The sequence below is a fragment of the Biomphalaria glabrata genome, chromosome 8, assembly GCF_947242115.1.
Source record: "Biomphalaria glabrata chromosome 8, xgBioGlab47.1, whole genome shotgun sequence".
NCBI lineage: Eukaryota > Metazoa > Mollusca > Gastropoda > Planorbidae > Biomphalaria > Biomphalaria glabrata.
The window spans coordinates 21,060,265-21,078,943 of record NC_074718.1 but is presented as its reverse complement, the minus strand read 5'-3'; the positions used below and the strand labels follow the sequence as shown (position 1 = coordinate 21,078,943).

Sequence of the window (18,679 nt, the reverse complement as noted above, 5' to 3'; positions counted from 1 at the left end):
GCTCTTCAAGGCGTCTCATTATTTAAAGTATTTTTTTAAAATTCAAATAGTTACTAATACAATATAATAATGTTCCAATCAGTTGTCTAATTTATATAATAATAATATAGTAAAAACAAGCAAAATTAAAAAAAAAAACTTTTTTGAAAAACAAATGTTATAGGCCTATTAATGTGTATCAATCATTCATGTCATTAAATTTGGAATAGATTTAGACTAACATTCGCAGATCTGTGCGATTAGAAATATTTTTTACTAATTGTTTTTGTCCTGGGTGAGAGTGCAGGTCGGGGAAGGGTAATTAAACTGATATGTTTATTTACGGCCGAAAAGTTTGTTTGCGTGTGTATCGGGAAAAGGGGGGGGGGGCATTGTGAAACTGGTTGTTCCAATTCATGTCAAAAGTCAAAGAACTTTATAATGCGCAGAAAGAAAAAAAAAAGGAAGTCCAAGAGAGAAGAGAGAAAAGGAGAGAAAAGGAGAGAGAGAGAAGGAAAGAAAGTAAGAGGGGTCGTTTCAATTCAGTGTCATAGATACGAGAGAGAGAGAGAGATCACGGGCTAAAAAAGTAGGTCAGGGGATAGTTCGACTCGTTTATTTGAAATTCAATAACAAAAAAAAATGATGTTCCTTCCTAAATAAAAAAAATATATTGCTTGGAAACAAATCAACTGGCGTACCCGGTGTATAATGCTTTTTTATTTATATTTTATTTACAAATATTTGTCTAAATAAGACATTTTCTACGTTGTGTTTTATAGATGCCTAGACAAAGTAGGTTATGGAGAATCATTTCGCAGTTTGCCAGATAATGCCAGAATAGAATGCCCGCATTTCTCACTTTGCCAGATAATGCCAGAATAGAATGCTTGCATTTCTCACTTTGCCAGATAATGCCAGAATAGAATGCCTGCATTTCTCACTTTACCAGATAATGCCAGGATAGAATGCCTGCATTTCTCACTTTGCCGGTAACATATAAGTTACGTTTATGTTTTAAACAGTGCATACTTTAAAGCTAAATTGCATAAGGCAGATGTTGTAAAATCCGTTTCTGTGGCCATCAGTTAATAAAGGTGTCTTGACGACACAATAATTAATAAACAGGAATTTTTAACTTAAAAAAATCACAAGACCACGGGAATTCAAACTCAATACCTTAGCTTCGACAATTAAACACTTTACCAATTAACCAAGTGGCATAGCATGGCTAGGGAAAGGAGGGGGGTTCTAATTCAAAAGTCCCCCAGGCCCCTGTTTGAGAGGGGGCCCCGAATGGAGTGAAATTTTTTTTTACGTTAAATATTCAATAGCTCTTCTTGAACACCTGTTGAAGTCTATGGATGATGACGCGCTGATGAATAACTATTACTAGTTCCTATTTGTATGATGATATACAGGCAAGTAGCTTGTTCAATGTTGTATTGAGTACTTTAAATCAATACTACAATCACCAACTGACATATTGAGGAATCTGGCTTCATATGGTAATGAAGTGCAAACCTTGCAACCTCCATCCGAATGCTATTAACTTAGCCCACTTTCATTGTAACATGTGAGAGATCAGTCTCAAAGCTCAAAACTATTACAGGAGCACAATGACGTAAGATAGCAGCAGTGGAGTCAAAACTACTATAAAGCATTGATAGAAATTCTAAATTCTAAATGATGTTATAGATGACCTTTGCTGCACAGAAAAGCACGTGAGAAGATATGGATTTAGATTTGTCACTTGTGCATTATCTTGCCAATAAACAACGGTATCATTCATTAAAAGAGTCTTAATGATTTTTTTTTTAATTTTACTGATAAACTTTAACGAACAGGGTGTCATATGGCCAGCAGAACGACGCACCGCCTTTACTTTCCTCAACTAAAGACAGGTACCCATTAGAGTTGGGTGGACTCAGGGACACTAAAAGTCCCGAAATTCAAAGTACCAGACTTCATCGAGATTCAAACCAAGGACCCTAGGTCCAAAATCCAAGCGCTTACCACTCAGCTACCGCGCCCCCAATATACAATTTAAGGAAGGTAAACCTCATTGTCATGAATGGGGCGCATAGTGGACAGACATTGTACTGAATGTATAACTTGTTGGAACAAATAGTGTATGCCTGTAGGCATATACACACAAAAACAACTTACTTTTTGAGATTCAGCAACGACATGTTTCTGTTGACATTAGCTTCAGTGAAGTCAATCGTTTAAAATAGTCCAAAATGAAATGACAATACAAAAAATGAAACTATAATACAAATATGTTGAAGATATACAAGTACAGCATGAACACAGGTCACTGGATTTCACGGTTTAGTTTGTGTGTTGAAACTTCTAAAGACTTGTTTTCCTTGTCCCCCCCCCCCTTTATTTCAATAAAATAAAATGGATAAATAAATTCATGGCACTGACATTTACCAAATATTGCTATTTGTAGTGTGGTCTTGCCACAGGCACACATACACACCACATAAATATATACATGTATATATATTAAAAAAGCGATGAATTTTGTAATGGACAATGTAGAATTACAGCTCAATGTTCAGAGCATCAATCATGGGGAAAACCGTATGCCAAATCTTTTTTATTAGCTTAAAGGATTACTGCGCAACACAGGTGCCCACAGGCAGGGCCACCGCGATGGTTGTGGCCACCTGCGTGCGAAATTAAAAATGACTTTTTCAACGTTTCTTGAACTTTAATAATGATTATCACGATTTTATTTTGGAGAGATGTGCATTGTGTCCACAATCATCTAACATTTGCGGATTCAGAGGTGCTACAAAATTATCCAACACACCACTAGCACAAAATGAAGCAACTCAACACTGAATATTTTTCGTGAATAAATACAAAATAAATAATCCAATATTCAAATCACATATACAATGACTTAAAATAAAACGCATTAAGGCAGTGTTTCTCAAACATTTCCGGGTAGCGACCCCCTAAGTGAAAATTTTTTTATTCGAGCCCCTCCTTAGAAGCTGGGGATCTAGAGGAGACCTAAAACGAGTCCGTTGAAGTTTTTTTTTTAAAATAGTGTTCCCTACGTAATTTTTAAGCACTATTAAAAGTTCTTTTTGGAGACAGAATTGAATATTTGGCGGGTTTCCACTCAAGTTAGCAAGGGCACTGATTTCGGGGCTGGGCCCGTCGCTGAGCGTATTCTGGCGTTATCAACTTCAAAAAATCTTTCTCCTGGCATTTACACCTTTTCCTCGTAATAAGAAGAAATGATGTAAAAAAAGGCCAATATCAATGAGGTTTTTTTTTAGAACGCACTTTTCATTCTAGTAAAAATAAAATCTAGTAATAAAGAGGCCAATAGTCAATAGTAGTGTAATAACATAAGAGAGGCAACTCAAAGTTATACAGCTGTTTATTCACGGGACATCACAAATATATACATAGAACAACGTCTGCCTCGAGCACAGCCTCTTCATGAGTTCTAAACTTGGGAGGGACTTCGTTATCTTCTCTCTAATGTCAACATCCTTCTCTGTCTAGTCTAGAATAGTGCGCACCTTCTGCACTATCTTGGATGGCGGTGTGCATTTCTAGGTTATCCTATACTCTTAAGCGAGCAATTCTTGTATATATATCAATAACATTTGCCATTTAAAAAAAATGTAGATTAGTGACTGATTATCTGATTCATCTAGGCCAATAAAGTCATTTATCTGAATGTATAATGATCCTTTACACTTTACTGTACTTAAGAGTAGATTTGTTGAACTTAAGTCGGAGGTTAGGCCCTACACCTTGAGTTTTACTGTGATCTAGATCTAGAAGTATGCCTAGATCTCACTGTGTAAAGTGTTGAACATGTTTATTTTTGTTTGCAAGACACTCAAAACAAAAAGTAAGTGATAGAAGTATTAAAAGGTCCAGACAGTCTAGATCTAGAATATAGAGATCTACTCATCTAGGATTCTACACTAGAGGTATCTGTCATATCGTGATTAGAAAAGTAGACGGCTGTAGATCTATTCCTTGACAAAGACCCTGGCTAGATTTATATCTAGGCTACTGGTATAGTATAGACATATATTAGATCAACTAGAATTAAACTGGAAAACTAGATTAGAGGAGTAGCTTTTTGGATCTTAATCTAGAATAGTTGCGGAAACATTTAATTTTTGGTTGTTGTTTTTAATAAATGCATATAAAATACATTGTATATTGGCACTAAAGAATATCCAGTTGGGAGTCTAGTAATTCTAATACGTTATTAAAGAATGACTCCAATAGTATTTGTTTATCTAGTTATCTGTATCATAATAATCATATGATTTATACTTATTTATTTTATATCAAAGAAAATCTAGCTCTAGATTTTTTTGATTTTAGATTAGGCTATAGTTTTTTTGTTGTTTTTTTTTTTTGTTTAGTCATTTTATTTACAATATTACCGAGATGAACTTTTTCTTTGTTTCCCACGAGACGTGTATAGTCGTTTCGATAATAATAATAAAGATTACAAAGAGAGTTTGTGTTACACAAACTCAGAGGCGGCCCCCGTCGAAGTCGGATCCCTGTCGGATCTGCATATTCGCAAATAATATTCAAGAGGTGATTTAATTTTGATGGTCAAAAGTAATAATATTTCAAAGATTCATTTGCCGTAAATTTAAATTTAAATTAAATAAAAAATAGTAGATTAGTTTTAGTATATTAAAACATTGCAATATTGATCAAAACGTTTGGAAATGAAAATCTACACTTTTTTTTACACTTTAAGTTTAGAAATTGAAATTCTACATCTTAATCTAGTCTATTTTAGTCTAAACTAGATCTAGAAATTCTAGATATAGACTCTAAAATAATTTTAATTAGAATATAAATCCAGATCTAGATATACTGTAATAAAAATCTAGATCTAGTTTAAAAAATCTAGATTAGATCTAAATCAAGATATCATTCCTTTTTAAAACGCGAGTCACATAAAGAGGCTTAATAAACATTACTATACCGAGTTCTTTTTTTCATTTCATTTGAAGAATTCATTCCATATGACGTCAAAGGAAAAAAAAACACTACGTCACAAGGCCTAGCTAGACTAAAAATCACCTTCATCAATACGAGCCATTTATCGAGTGTTCATAGACATTGGTGCATCGAGTGCGTTCTTTTAGCATTACATTTAAAGAAACCATTCATATGACGTCAAAGAAAAAAAATTCCATTACCTCACAATAGGCTAGTACCGGTACCATAAAAAATGTCTTTATTTACACGAGATTTTTAACGAGGGTTCATAGACATTGGTGCACTGAGTTCTAATAGAATTTATTTAAAGAGGATCAAAGCCGCATTGTTTTTGCGTTTTGTCTGTCATTCGGTCTGTACGTCATCTTGATATAAAAAAAACAACAACTAAAAGTTATTAAAAATTAATTAACATTTATTTTACGTTTCAAAACATCGCAATAATTTTTAGGTATGAACACAATTGAAAAGTTTATATAATAGATTGTTCCGGATGTTTGTATAAATAGTAAAAGAAAAAGAGAATTTCAGATAAATGTAATACCGTTAATTAAATTTTTTGGATGGTCTCGTATAAAAATTAGATGTACTACAGCCATGTGGAGAGATTTTCATACCTTACTTTGGTGTTTGGATTCTGTTTTCCTTAAAAATCGGAACATAATATTAACGATAATTAGATTTTTTAATGTTTTAGGTAGAAAGTTAAATGTACTGTAAGAGAGTAGTGAGTTAAAATATTTTTCATAAAAATCCGTAAAAACATTATTTCGTAAATGAGAAAATTATTTGTTTATTAATTAGAAGAGGGAGTTCAAACAATTATTTGGCGTTAGTAGATTTTTAAATAAATTCGGAACTTTCTGGCGACGATTTGTAAGAAACAAAATCCGGAACTTTCTTTATCGATTACAAAACTTCTATGTTATGTTTCAGCAAGAAAATTAAATGTCTAAAAAGTAATGTTCAGTAATCAATTAGTAAATTACTTTTTTTTAAGCCCTGAACAACCTATTGTCGATATTTTAAAAATTTGTTTAAAGATGAAAATACGGAACAATTTGATATTGATAACCAAATTATAGTGACGCATTGTCAAAAAATATAAGTGTAATATTAGTAAATTATGCGATTTCAAACAATCATTAGGCATAATTCATGTTTTATAAAATAATATCCGGAACATTTTTACACTTAATGAAATATAAGTCAGTATAGAGATTTTGATTTAGCATTAATATGCTATTTACATAAAAACGGAACAACATATTATGATAATGTGTTTTTGCAACGTTTAAGCATGGAAATTGAATGTAATATAAATTAGAAGAGCAAACAAACATTTGTTGGGGTTGATTAGTTTTGCACACAAAAAATCCGGAACAATAAATTTTTAGATACATAAAACTATTGAGATGTTACGGGAGGAACATTAAAGGGTAAATCAAATTTTCAATTGCTTTTAGATTTCTTGTTTTTTTATCTAATCGTGACGGACAGACCGACCAACAGACAAAACGCACAAAAATAATCTTCTTTTATTCGGATGGGGGCACTAAACAAAAAATAAATAAAATCTTATTTTTAAAAAAAGTTTAAGGAATTGGTTTAGCACCTGATCATGTTGCGACGTTACGCTACTGCACGAAAATCGCTGCATACAAAGTCCATTTTAAAAAAATGTGCGTGATATTTACATACAAAGTGCATTATTAGCCTTTATAAACAAACAGAAATGTTTTCTTTTTAATTTTAGCAGCTAGTAGACCAGAAAAAACATCTCTAACTATTATTTATATTTGTTGTAAACATTTCCTGTACATTTTAAAAATATATTTGACTTAGTGATACTGAAAATACACATAAATTGTCCATCTTTGTTAGCATATTGTAACATTGCCTCCCTTACATTTACGTAATTGTTTTAGAATTGGTGTATTTTTATGAAAAAATCGCTTGCATAATTAATTTTATAAATTAAACGGTTTGCTTTTAAGAAAACCAAAAGTAGCCGTTGCACCTAAACTTTTCAAGCCGCATTTAATGATGAAATAATATTTTTCAAATCTCTTCTAGTTTTCGAGATCTGAGTGTGACAGACGGACAGACGGACATTTTGCACAAACCTAATAGCGGCTTTTTCCCCTTACGGGGGCCGCTAAAAACGAGTAGAAATGCGTAGCTTGGAGTGTCAAAACCGTATATAGGCTTTCTATTTTTATTTCTTGCAATTTTGTATATCGTAACAAATACGCATTTTGCGGAATGTTAAACATGCCTTCATCCAGATTTAGTGGAAATAAACCGAACACAGAAGCACTGAAAGATTCTAGTTTTGGAATTCAGATTCTATTTTTTGGGGAAAAAAAGGGCATTTTATAGGGTGATCGAAAACAAAAATTTTGTGACTATCTCTTATTCGGGAAAATGTTATGTATTATATCAGATAGTCAGAAAATGGATGAAGTTTTTACACATCTAATCATGAAACTATACTAATGGAACACCAGCTTCGAGATTTTATGATCAGAGTGCCGTCGCGCATCTTTTTTCGCGCACCGTACCATTTGAAAAATCGATGATGATGCCAAAGAAGAAATTTACTCCGAGAGCCACTTGGATCGACCTGCATTGAGAGTAAAACTTCCTTACACTATATTTTATATAATGCGTGTGTTTGAATGTGACAAAAGTAAATTATATATCATCAAGGCTATTTAAGTCACAGTTGTTTCTTTTTATCTTGTTTAGTAGAGTACAATTTAAGTGGCTATTAATTTCATTGACCATGCCCTCTTAGCTGAAAAGCCAGCGTTGTCTCTTTGAAACCTAAGCTTATTTTCTTGGTTACTGGAAGTCCAGAAATTTGGATTTTCCTTTAAAGACCTATGCTTTAAACACCTATACTTTCCGAAATGGCCGTCCTGTAGGAAAATCTTTTTGCTTAGCATGTCATATGTACTTGACACCACTTTTTTATGTAACTTCGGAAAATTCTCGAACACTCGTCACAAATGAGACAAGTCCCTTGTGAGTTTGATGGCTTATAAGCATCTTATTTCATTGCCTTATGTTAAATGGTCCTTCTCTCTGTTCTACTGAGTGCTTACATTCATTCAAATATCATATTGTAACATGTCATTGCCTAGAAAATCAAAGCGAGGATCGTTGCAACTTGTGTACTAGGCAGAAGTCATCAATAAGCACATGCAATTTAAAAAATGAATTCGGATCAGTCATTGTTTAGTCGATTTATTTATATATGTGAATGGATAATGATACTTTAGAGTAGACTTCTTGAACTAAAGTCAGAAGGTTTCTGTGGCATTTTACGTCTCGAGAGACGATCTTTTCCCTTTGCAACTTCTTGTGGGACTATAGACAAAGAGGCCAATCCTTGATACACAGCTGCGATCGCAGGTTGGGCATTTGTCCGAAGATTACACCTTTACTAAAGGCTTTAGTTTTTTCTGTGATCTAGATCTAGACATTCTATAAGTTACTATGCCTGGATCTCACTGTGTAAGCGTTAAACATGTTTTATTTTTTATTGCAAGACACTCGAAACAAGTACTGAAGTAGGCCTAGTTAGTAGTGAGTGTAGTAGTGATCAAACAATCTAGATCTACTACTAGAATTAGTAGGATTCTACTAGATATAGAATTCTAGATCTAAAAAAATCATAATCTTTATACTATAGTATATATTGATCAGAAGAGTAGGTGGCTGTAGACCTTTAGATCCAAACCATGACAGAGACCCATGCTAGATTTACATTTACTGGTCTAGAGATCTAGATCTAAACAGAATTAAACTAAAAATCTACAAAAGAGTTTCGATAAATAACTTAATGGTCATTATGGATCTGGAAACTAGATAGAATAGTTGCGGCAAACACTTAATTTTTGGTTGTTGTTTTTAATAAATGGATTTAAAATACGATGTATTTTGGCACTAAAAAAAAATACCCAGATTGTAGCAATTCTAGCATTCTATTAAAGAATGACTCAATAGTAATAATAAAATAATAAAAATGCGTAGCTTGGAGTGTCAAAACCGCATGTAGGCCTCCTACTTTCTTTTATTTCTTGCGATTTAGCATATCGTAACAAATACGTATTTATCAGAACGTTAGACATGACTGCATCTTGATTTTGTGTAAATAACTCAAATGAAGAAGCACTGAAAAATCTATTTTTGAAAAAAAAAAGTGGCATTTTATAGAGTGATTGAAAAAAATATCTTTTGTGACGATCTCTTATTCAGGGTGTGAGCTTGCGCTCCCATAGCTATTTTTATATGTATTTTTGTTGTATAGGTTAGAGCTATTTTTATATATTTTATTTTTATAGGTTAGTGTCAGATTTTATAATTGTACTTCCGCATATTTTTATATAGGTTAGTGCGGGATGGTATAAAAGTGATGTACATGCTGTCTTAAAACAGTTGAGTGTACATTTGACCGGTGGTCAGTACAGTATCTCTTTGTAGTCTATCGTGTAATTATTTTATTCCTTGTAGCTGGGACGGCCTGTATGTTTGTAACTATTTTATATTTTCTTTTACTAGATCTATGTCACACTATTTGTAAATATACTTTACATTTTAAAGTAGTTATTTTGTTTTCTACCTGGACTATTTGTCATAATAGTTGTCTACATGCTGTATTAAAGATGGCGGCACCCATTGGTCCCTTATGAGTGTTCTAGATGTAATAGAATATGATTTTGTATTTATAGTTTTGCATTTATGTATTGCAGGCTATTATTACTGCTGAAATACATGCTGCTGTATCTAATATTGCTGCTTTAAGCTGCTGCTGTAGATCTAGATTCTAGTTTATTTTGGGTACTTAGACGCCTTAGTGGCTTAGTCTGTTCTTAGTGAAGTAATACTAATAGTAAGGTCTGTTCTTAGTGAAGTAATACTAACAGTAAGTAACTAAGGTGTTCTTGTTTTAGTTTTAGTTATGGGTTGGTTGTAGTAGTAGAATATTGTAGATCTAGTCTAGTTTATTGTAGTGTGTTAGTGTAGATCTAGGTCTAGTGTAGTAGTTGTAGTGATTCAGTTAGATGGTTAGTTTGTAGTGGTGTAGATTTAGAGGGTTTTAGTTAGTTGCTGGGTTCAGTTGTAGTGGTTAGTGTATATATTATATTTTATTATTGATTTATTTTTAGGTAAATAAAGTTTCATTTTGTCTTATTTAATTTCAAGTAATTTTTCGTTGGTGTTTTAATTTAGTTTAAGTTAGTATGTCTGGTTACTTAGGCGACTCTAGCCCCTTGGTCGTAGACAGAGGTGTCACAGATTGAGCCCACCCAGTAGCGCTAAAATCTGCCTACTGTTAATTGTTGATATGGTGCGCAATGGTGCACGTGTTCAATATAATAACGTATCATTCTCCGCCATGACACTAATGGTTGTTGTTTGTTTATTGCTGACTGTGAACCTAGATCATAATTAACATAATAATAAATAGGCAACAATTCAAGGCTACGCCGTGCAATGGCAGCTAGAAATTTCCTTCCTGTACCCGAGCCGCTCGAGGTAGAAGGAAACATGGCCGCTAATTGGAAAAAGTTTCACCGGAGCTGGCGAAACTATGAGTTAGCCACTAAATTGTCGGAAGAATCAGAGGAGGTCAGAGTGGCCACCTTTCTAACAATTATAGGGACAAAAGCGTTGGACATATATGAAGGTCTTGAAATTGAGAAGGGAAAAGAAAGAAAGATGGAAGAAATAGTGAACAAATTTGAAAGTTTTTGCATTGGAAAAACGAATGAAACTTATGAGCGCTATGTTTTCAATACTCGTGAACAGCAAGAAGGCGAGGACATTGAAAAGTACATAACAAATTTGAGAAGACTTGCAAAAACGTGTAGTTTCGAACGCCTGGAAGATAGCTTGATAAGAGACAGAGTAGTTCTTGGTATTAGACATGAATGCCTCAAAATGAAATTGTTACAAGATAGTAGTCTCACATTGGAAAGGTGCAGAGACATTTGCAGAGCATACGAGACCGCCAACAAACAGTTGAGACAAATACAAGCCGACCCTCCAATCATTGAGAAAGTATCAACACCCTCAAGAACAAACATTCAGAAAGGTAAATGCAGGTATTGTGGAAGGATTCACGAATACATTAAAGAAAAGTGCCCTGCATGGGGTAAAATGTGCCTAGCATGCAAGGGGAGACATCATTTTGCTGTGATGTGCAAAAAGAAAGTTCAGCAGGTATCAGATGATATGTCTAACGATGAAAGACAGCTGCAGTCGGACACAAGAGATGATGTCATGATGGTAAAAAATGAATGGGTGATGTCTTTGGAGAACCACAAAACGAAAAGGATGACAGCAGTTATGACAGTAAATGGTCACCGTGTAAGGTTTCAAATGGATAGTGGAGCTGATGTAAATACCATCCAGGAAAAATACGTAAATAAGAATCAGATAGAAAAGGCAACGCAAAGATTACTAATGTGGAATAAGACTGAAATGGGACCCATAGGGAAAGCCACTCTAACGACGAGAAATGAGAAAACTAACGAAACATTTGAGGTGGAATATATAGTTGTACCAAATAATCTAGCATGCCTTCTAGGTCATGAAACTTTAACAAGAATGAAGTTAATCAAAGTCAATAAAGATAGGTTCATAGCATCAGTAGTGAATAACCAAGAAGAAGACTGTAGTCCAAAGTTTACTGGTGATTTGGGTGACTTAGGAGAAGTGTCTTTAAAGATTGATAGCAGCATTAAGCCCAAGGTTCTGCCGTGTAGAAAGATCCCTATTGCTTTACAAGAAAGAGTTAAGGAGGAGTTAAAGACCCTAGTGCAGAGAGGAATCATAGTCACAGATTAATAATAAATTACTGTAGACGTTACTATTTAATAATGATAATAACGAGACTGTCTTTATCAAGGTAGACATATATAACTAACTTTTATTTCCGTCCGATTCTTTGCTTTCGCATAAAACATAAACAACAAACAATGACGTAATATCTCTAATATTAGCACATCCTTCCTTTTGAAGCTACAATCACATCATTCCTTTTAAAGTTCTTAATACTTATATTTACAAGGAATTTTGACAACTCGACCACTTCTCTAGATGTTGGTTTATAATTGTCTGTTTCTTTTGTTCTAACAGTTTGCTGTTCATTGTCTTCGTCGGTGTCATAGTACCCAGAGATGTCTTCTTCGTAGCTCTTGTTTAAAAACCGTTGATTTCGTCTGTATGTTTTCCCATCATTTGTCTTTATGATGTAAGATCTGGGTGATGGATGTTTCTTAATGACGACTGCTTTCTGCCATGTTTGTCCTAGACGAACTCTCACCTTCTCCCCGACATAGTAGTCTTTAGGTAACCTTGCTTTTGCATCGTACCTCACTTTCCTTTTCCTCTGTCTTTCGTTGAGTAATGTCTCTGCATTTTCAGCTACCGATGGTTTCAATAGTTTGGGATCAGTTGGAATGATGTCCCTGAGTCTTCTACTCATCAGCAGTTGTGATGGCGAATAAAGCAGTCCGCTTATCGGAGTATTTCTATACTCGAGCATAGCGAGATATGGATCTTTCCCACTTTTGTATGCTTTGTTGAATATCTGCTTTACGATACCAACATACACCTCACTTTGTCCATTTGATTGAGGGTATCTGGGACTTGATGTTGTTATCTTGAAACCCCATTCAGAAGCAAACTCTCTATATTGATAGCTATTGAATGGCATATTGTCGCTCACTATTTCTTCTGGTATGCCATGTCTAGCAAAAATACCTTTCATTGCCCTGATAACACATTCTGCTGTTTTGTTCTCTAGTCGTTTTATTTCAGGATATTTGGAGAAATAGTCCACAACTAGCAAATAGTCATTGTTTCGCCATTCAAACAAATCTGTCGCAACCTTTTTCCATCTTTTGCTGCAATCAGCATGTCATCTGACATGATATGTACACCTGGGATGTCTCCGAATACTTGATAAGCACGTTTCTGTAATACTTCACTAGCTGAGGATATACCAAAAGGCATTCTCAAGAATCTGTATCTTCCAAACGGAGTATTGAATGTACATAAATAAGAGCTTGGTTCATCCAACTCAACTTGCCAATATGCATCCTTTTGATCAAGTATACTAAACACTTTTGCTGCTCCCAGTGAACTATTGATTTGATCAAATGTTGGTATAGTGAAATGTTCTCTCATTATATATTTGTTAAGTTCTCGGGGATCTAAACACAACATCAAAGAATTATCTTTCTTCTTTGCTATAACCAAGTTATGAACCCATTCTGTTGGTTCATCAACTTCTGTGATCACTCCATCTTGTTGCATTTGTGTGAGTTTTCTTTTTAATTCTTCATAGAGTGATGGTGCAACTCTGCGCGCACATTGAATAACTGGTTTTGCATCTGACGTCAGTTTAATGTGATATTTCATTTTGTATGTACCGAGTCCTTCGAATACTTGAGTATATTTTTTCATCAACACTTGTGGAACTTCATTTTGTTGCTTGACATCGTGTACTTCGACATTTCTCTTTGCCTCAATTAGTTTTAAAGCAATAGATGTCTTCAGTCCTAGTATAGGATTTATACTTTTCTTGATCACGTACAGATCATCTTTAACTTCTACATCGCCGTAATGTTGAGAAGAGAAAAGGTCCTCTCCAGCGGCTCCTGACCTGCTCACAAGGGAAATTTTATCTATTTTATCAGAAAGTCAGAAAATGGATAAAGTTTTTACAGATCTAATAAAATATAGTGTAAGGAAGTTTTACTCTCAATGCAGGTCGATCCAAGTGGCTCGCCGAGTAATTTCTTCTTTGGTATCATCATTGATTTTTCAAATGGTAGGATGCGCGAAAAAAAGATGCGCGACGGCACTTCGACTCTCTTTGCCTTTGTAAAAAACTCGAAGCTGGTGTTCCATTAGTATAGTTCCATGACTTAATCAAATAGAGTGTACTAAAGTTTTACACCCAATGCAGGTCTATCCAAGTGTCTGGCGGAGTAAATTTCTTCTTTGGCATCATCATGGATTTCTCCACATTGCACCATGCGCGAAAAAAGATGCGCGACGGCACTTCGACTCTCTTTCTCGAAGCTGGTGTTCCATTAGTATAGTTCCATGGATTACCTAGATCTTTCTAGTTTATGTATCTAAAAATTGCTAAACAATAATTATGAGACGATAGTGCTCTTATTTTCGATGTTCAATTACTCTGACTACAAGATATAGATCTAAACATTAAATTATACGTTCTATAAGTTAGGGTTGAAAAAACAACAACTGCACTTATTATTACTATTTACTTATTACTTATTACGTTTTGGCAACAAAATCAATTGTTATATATGTAGTGGGGAGGACATGATATACCGGTAGGCTAAGATTGACCAAGCACCGGTCCACGATTGACCTCTGCCCAGGAAACCGCCAAAACAACCGATTTAAAAGGCACAACCAAGGTGGTCATTTCCTTTTCCTGCTGGCGTCTTTCATTGAAACTTGCTGGTACGCACCTACTCCAATACCACACTGTGTAATCCTGTTGAGTTGTTCATAAGTCCATTGTGTTGCTCGAGACTGCAGGTTTTTTATTGCTAATAAAACCCTTATATTAGCCCAAGAGTTGCCTCCATTGTGTTACATTCTGTGCTAAACCCACCACAGAATTTTGGTGTCAGAAGTGGGATCTTAAGAAAGACACAGTCTACTAGACCTCCCTTTCAGCCTTCGGACCCCTTCCAATCAAGTTAGAAGTTAGACAAGTACTTTTTTTTTATATAGTGTACCATTTCTAGATATTCCTGTTGTTTCTTCTATTGTTTCAGGATAGTTAGATTAATTTTAGTTATTTTAAGATAATTTGCCTGTAATCTCTAATTCTGATTGTATTTAGCTTGAAAAAGGTTTGTATAGAATTATAGCTAGTTGTATTAGGTATCCCAAAAAAAAACAGCAGCCAATGGAGAAGAACAGGTGTGAGGTGATGTCGATCCTTTGGGCGGCGAAGGAGAGCCAGAAGGAGCGGGAGTGGACCAAACCAAAATCGCCGCCGTCAGTTAGAGGCCCTGAAACTTGCCTGCCAACGGCCTCTCATTATCTCGGAACAGACGAAGCGGATACGCCAGTTCAGCTGTAGGGGCACTGCCGATGAGCCAACGGCTGAGGAGTTTGCAAGAAGATAAGAGAGGCATGGGAGCTCAAGCCTTATTCTGCACAGGAAAAGGTGGCAGTCATTACGAGCAATGTCAGCGGCCCTGCCAGAAAGGAGATAGATTTGCAGACCTTAGGAACGAAAAGTGACCCGGAAGCCTTGATGGAAACACTCCTCGAGGCGTTCGCCCAGACTATGCCAGTTCGGGAAGCTGAGGTGGTGTTCCTTAGATCGCGGCAGCGAGGAGCAGAGTCACTTCGAGAATTCTCCCACCGGCTTTTCGGCGAACACTGTGTGGCGGTGAACCAACAAAGGCGTGGGAGGGTGGAGTGCTTCAGCGAGGCAAGGCTGAGGGACCAATTCATCCACGGGCTGAACGACTCTGCCCTACGTAGGGAACTGATGAAACTGGTGGAGGAGGAACCAGCAATAACATTCATTGAAGTTAGAAACCAGGCCCTCAAATGGAAAAGCCAGGACCGAGGAAACTTCCAACCACAAAATCAGTGGTGCGAACTGGTAAGTTCCCAACTGAACAGGTTCGGTGAATTATTGGAGGCTTTGCAGTACACCCAATGAGCAAATGGGCGGAGCAGCCTATATTCCGACCAGCCTCTCCACCAAACACAGGCAAGTCACCAAGTTCAGTGGGCAGTTAACCGCCCCACAGCACCTGCAGGACTGATTTGGGCGCAAACAAGTAGGGGATTCTTCCCATACGCTGAGGATGGAACACCGGTCTGCATCAACTGTTGGGAGCCTGGACATGTGACGCGTCAATGTCTGGAATCGCCACAAACCGAAACTCAGATTCACTCAAGTGCTATAAGTTGTTCTATCAATGATACATTGCCCCTGTTTCAGAAAATCCACTCAAGATATCAAAAAGGCAGAAGTTGAGAAAATGGTGTAACTTTCACAACAGCCGCTCACACAATTTGCATGAATGCAGATCACAGCCAATCCACACAGTGGCCGCTATTTTCCCTGGATATATGAACAACCCATCTTTATCTGGACGTAATCCGCAAGTTGAAGAGGAAGTAGTTATCAATGGACTTCATGCTAAATGTCTATTAGACTCTGGCTGCTCATTTGATGCCATCGTCAGTAGATCTTTTGTAAGACCAGAGGACATTATGGATGCATCAGTGACCCTTCAATCCCTTGACTTAGACATCCCAACCAAAACAGTACCTCTCGCTAAAGTGCACATTAAATCCCGCTTTGTTTATGGTACTATTACAGCTGCTGTTTTAGAATCTTCATTGTATGAAATTGTACTTGGATCAAGGTTTATAAAACCGGAAATGCCCCAAAACTCCCATTTTTAAAAGGCACAACCAAGGTGGTCATTTCCTTTTCCTGCTGGCGTCTTTCATTGAAACTTGCTGGTACGCACCTACTCCAATACCACACTGTGTAATCCTGTTTAGTTGTTCATAAGTCCATTGTGTTGTTCGAGGCTGCAGTTTTATTTATTGCTAATAAAACCCTTAAATTAGCCCAAGAGTTGCCTCCATTGTGTTACATTCTGTGCCAAACCCACCACAGAATCTTTTGTTCATAGAACACCTTTTCAGGCCTCTCGGAACACTAGGGTTCCTCGGAACACAGTTCGGAAATCACTGCTTTAACGAATACATGCGGGAGTACTCATACACCCTGACGTACGAATGTCTAGACCTCCAGACTAAATTTAATTTCAAAGAAGATAATAATCATAACTGTCAAACCAGAGTTTTCAATGTGAAGTAATTTTGTTCCCAAAGATATCTTGACATAAACTGTCAAATTTCTATGGAAATCGTTAGGGCCGTTTTCGACTTCCGTGTTCGCCCTAAAAACGTCAATTGTTAAAGGAGGACTAAAAAAGCAGCGTTCTATTTTTAGCATGCTACAGAATATGATTAAATCGGATTTTCAACAGCTTTTTTATACATTTAAAATGACAGACGGTCAAAACAAAACTAATAACTTTTTTTTTTCATTTGGGTACAGCTCAAAACAAACCCTATATACACGTATTACTTTGGAGGCACAGATAAAATAATTAACAAGAACACGTTTTAAAATGTTTGATTCTCTGAAACTATTTTTTTGTTTACTTATTCACGTCACGTAAAACAAAAATCCTTGGACGTCATACAGTTATTATTCTATATTATAAAGTAGAATGTGTGGAGTATGTATGTATGTATGTTACTTATAGACATCAAAACCGCTTGACCAATCTTGATAAAACTAGGCAGGAATGTTCCTTGGGTACCAACTTAGACCGTAGTGTATGTATTGTAGCCCTAAAACAAACTTAAGACCCTCAAAAAAAAAAAAAGTTGTCCGACCCTATTACAGCTATAGTATTTTATGGATCTAGGCCATGTCTACAATGTTGACATGAGAAAAGATAGAAAGGATTTAGACCTAGATCTAATTTTAAGAAATACACTTTGCGCAGATAGTTTTTTACTTTGACACATGAAAAGACAAAAGAAGATCAATTGATTTCATTATATAATAAAATTAACCTTCAATTTTGTGTTTCAAAAGCATTTTTTACATTAATTAGTTCATGATATCTGTGATTACAGATTTCCTGACGAACATTCTTTCATTAGACAATTCCGTAATGAATCGCGTACTAAATATTAATTCGTTTAATTGTTTACTTTATAATCCCATCCCTAGATCTAAAACTCTAATTCAACTCTAAGATGATAAAACTTCTCTTCGCACAGATAGTTTTATACTTTAACACATAAACATATTAATTAAAGTCCATTCATTTCATATTTTGATAAAATAAACATTCAAATTTGGTTTTCTAAAGCTACATTCGTTCACGACAGCTGCGGAGCCGAGTTGAGATAGGCCTAGATCTATATTCATTCATGAATCGCGTACTAAAAATTATTTCGTTTAATTGTTCACTTTATAATCCCATTCATTTAACAAAGCTATCGCTCTTTTCGTTTTTAATAGATAAGAATGTATCGACTTCGGGTAAACCATTTTCGCAAAACTAATTTTATTTTCGTAGCGAAAGAGAAATAACGTGAAAGGATCATTAGCTACGTTTAACATACATCTAAATCCAATCCACTAGATTATTCAAAAGCAAATGTTTTAATTTTTAAAAAAATGGATTTTCCCCTATTAGCTATTTTGATCTGATAGCTTCATCATAGTTCCATGGCTTCATTCACACTATTTTTACATTGACACATTCGCTTTACTTATTACATTATTATTTCGTTTAATTGTTTACAAACACTCTCAGTGACTATATCGACAGTAATGCGCAAATAAAGACCCGCGGGTCGCGGGTAACATATGTCTAGTATATATATATAAACGGATTAAAGACGCTTTTTTTTTGTTTTGTCTGTCAGTCTGTCTGTCCGTTATGTTAATAGCGAGAAAAAAAAAGACTAAAAGCTATTGAAAATCTGATTAAAATTTAATTTCCCTTCCGAAACATCGCATTAGTTTTAAGTTTCTATAATAGATTGTTCCGGATGT

General features: G+C 35.4%; 1 protein-coding gene across 1 annotated transcript in view; it reads right to left on the bottom strand.

The window, feature by feature from the left end:
* Positions 1-2,305, bottom strand: part of LOC106071640 (uncharacterized) — a 31,840-nt gene extending 29,535 nt beyond the window's left edge. Inside the window, exon 1 of the mRNA XM_013231790.2 lies at positions 2,149-2,305. Within this exon, the coding sequence (XP_013087244.2) occupies positions 2,149-2,171 (23 nt within the window). The 5' untranslated portion in view covers positions 2,172-2,305. The remainder of the gene's footprint in view (positions 1-2,148) is intronic.
* Positions 2,306-18,679: the final 16,374 nt, after the last annotated feature.